General features: G+C 35.0%; 1 protein-coding gene across 1 annotated transcript; it reads right to left on the bottom strand.

Moving 5' to 3' along the window:
* LOC107644662 (kunitz-type trypsin inhibitor-like 2 protein) lies at positions 192–1081 on the bottom strand. The gene has a single exon (XM_016348573.2). It carries the CDS (start codon positions 984–986, stop codon positions 372–374), a length of 615 nt encoding a protein of 204 aa, XP_016204059.1. The 5' UTR covers positions 987–1081; the 3' UTR covers positions 192–371.

The raw sequence follows: 1467 nt of genomic DNA on the forward strand, positions 1-1467 counted from the left end.
ATATAAGTATTACTTTTTTGTCTCATTTTTATTTTGTGTGCGTGTTACATTTTTCTTTAAGTTAGAAATATTTTAAAATTAGTATAACCTGTTAAAATGATTTAATTACAAATTTACATAAGTAGTTATCGATTAAAACTTTTTAATATAATTAAACATTTTATGTTACATTAACTCATCAAGCATAAATATTGCAAGAAAGGGACTCAGAAAAAGTTGTTGTATTTATTAAATTTTTTCAACACTTTTGCATCAAGATTCTGCTAGCAACTGTAACCAACAGAATTCATCACAAGAAAAACTATGATGATTATTCATTCAACCCTACCTTTTCCATGCACGAGATAATTATTAATAATTTCATATGCAGATTAAACTACGGATCTAATTACATTATTGTAAGAACTAGACTCTACGAACACAATGTCAAAGGCCTCACCCTCAGTGAGATTCAAACGCCTTCCACCTTCACCATTATCAAACCTTCCAATATCCAAACAAGTTGGTGAACCAGCAACACAGAACACAAGCTTGTACCCGAATTTGTATTTCTTAATGCTGAATGTGCCCGGGAAAGTTTGCTGGCCAGGGTGGTCCTCAGGACCACCAATGCCCACGCAAGCTTTCGCGATTTCATTGTCTACAAAGACAATCCATTTCGATGAATCCACGCATTTTGGCTTCTTTGTGAACTCTATTTCCAGTGGAGTACCCTCGTAGATTTCGAGGATACCCACTCCTGAAATAGTAAATTTCACAGAGATGCCATTGACAACCTCAGAATAATCTTGAAGCACAGTAACTGGACATTTTGAGTTTCCGGTTGTGGCGAGCTTTACTCCGCCCCCCGGTGGGCCGACTATGGCCGGCAAAATGTAGTACTCGCGACCGGGGAAAATGGGGTTGCCATTTGAGTCCAGAACTTGTTGAGCAAAGGCCAAGGGAAAAGCAAAAAAGAGAAAGAGAGGAACTAGGGCTGGCTTCATTGCGTCAATACTAAATATTAAATAATTGATTGAAAGAAATCTATTGATGAGGTTTGTTTGTGACTTGTGTTGTGGAGTTTGAAGCCTCTCAAGTATTAACTCTATTTATAGATAGAAGAATCCAAGATGGCAAAAGCTAATAAGGAACATGCATACTTGTGGTGTAGCTAAGTATGCAACCTATCTTTGTCAAGTTGTATTTGTTTTCACTTCAATATGTACCAATTAATTAACCCATCTTGATAATCATCAATCTTAATGTATCTACGGGAGTGTATTCTCTCCAGTGGAAAAAAAATTGGATGATATCCAGTGGAAGATCTCATTTTTTATTACATTCTCTCTCTCATTTATTTTTGGTCCCACTTGTAGAATTAAAGGTGGGAGATTAAAATTTTTATCTCATTTCCATGTATCTACATTGCATGTATCTTATTTAATAATAGTTTAAGTTTTTTTAATAAATAATTTCGTATGATAT

Source organism: Arachis ipaensis, chromosome B05, assembly GCF_000816755.2.
Source record: "Arachis ipaensis cultivar K30076 chromosome B05, Araip1.1, whole genome shotgun sequence".
Taxonomy (NCBI): domain Eukaryota; kingdom Viridiplantae; phylum Streptophyta; class Magnoliopsida; order Fabales; family Fabaceae; genus Arachis; species Arachis ipaensis.

Coding starts and splice junctions, on each gene's coding strand:
- LOC107644662 (XM_016348573.2), bottom strand. CDS start 986: ATGAAGCCAGCCCTAGTTCCTCTCTTTCTCTTTTTTGCTTTTCCCTTG.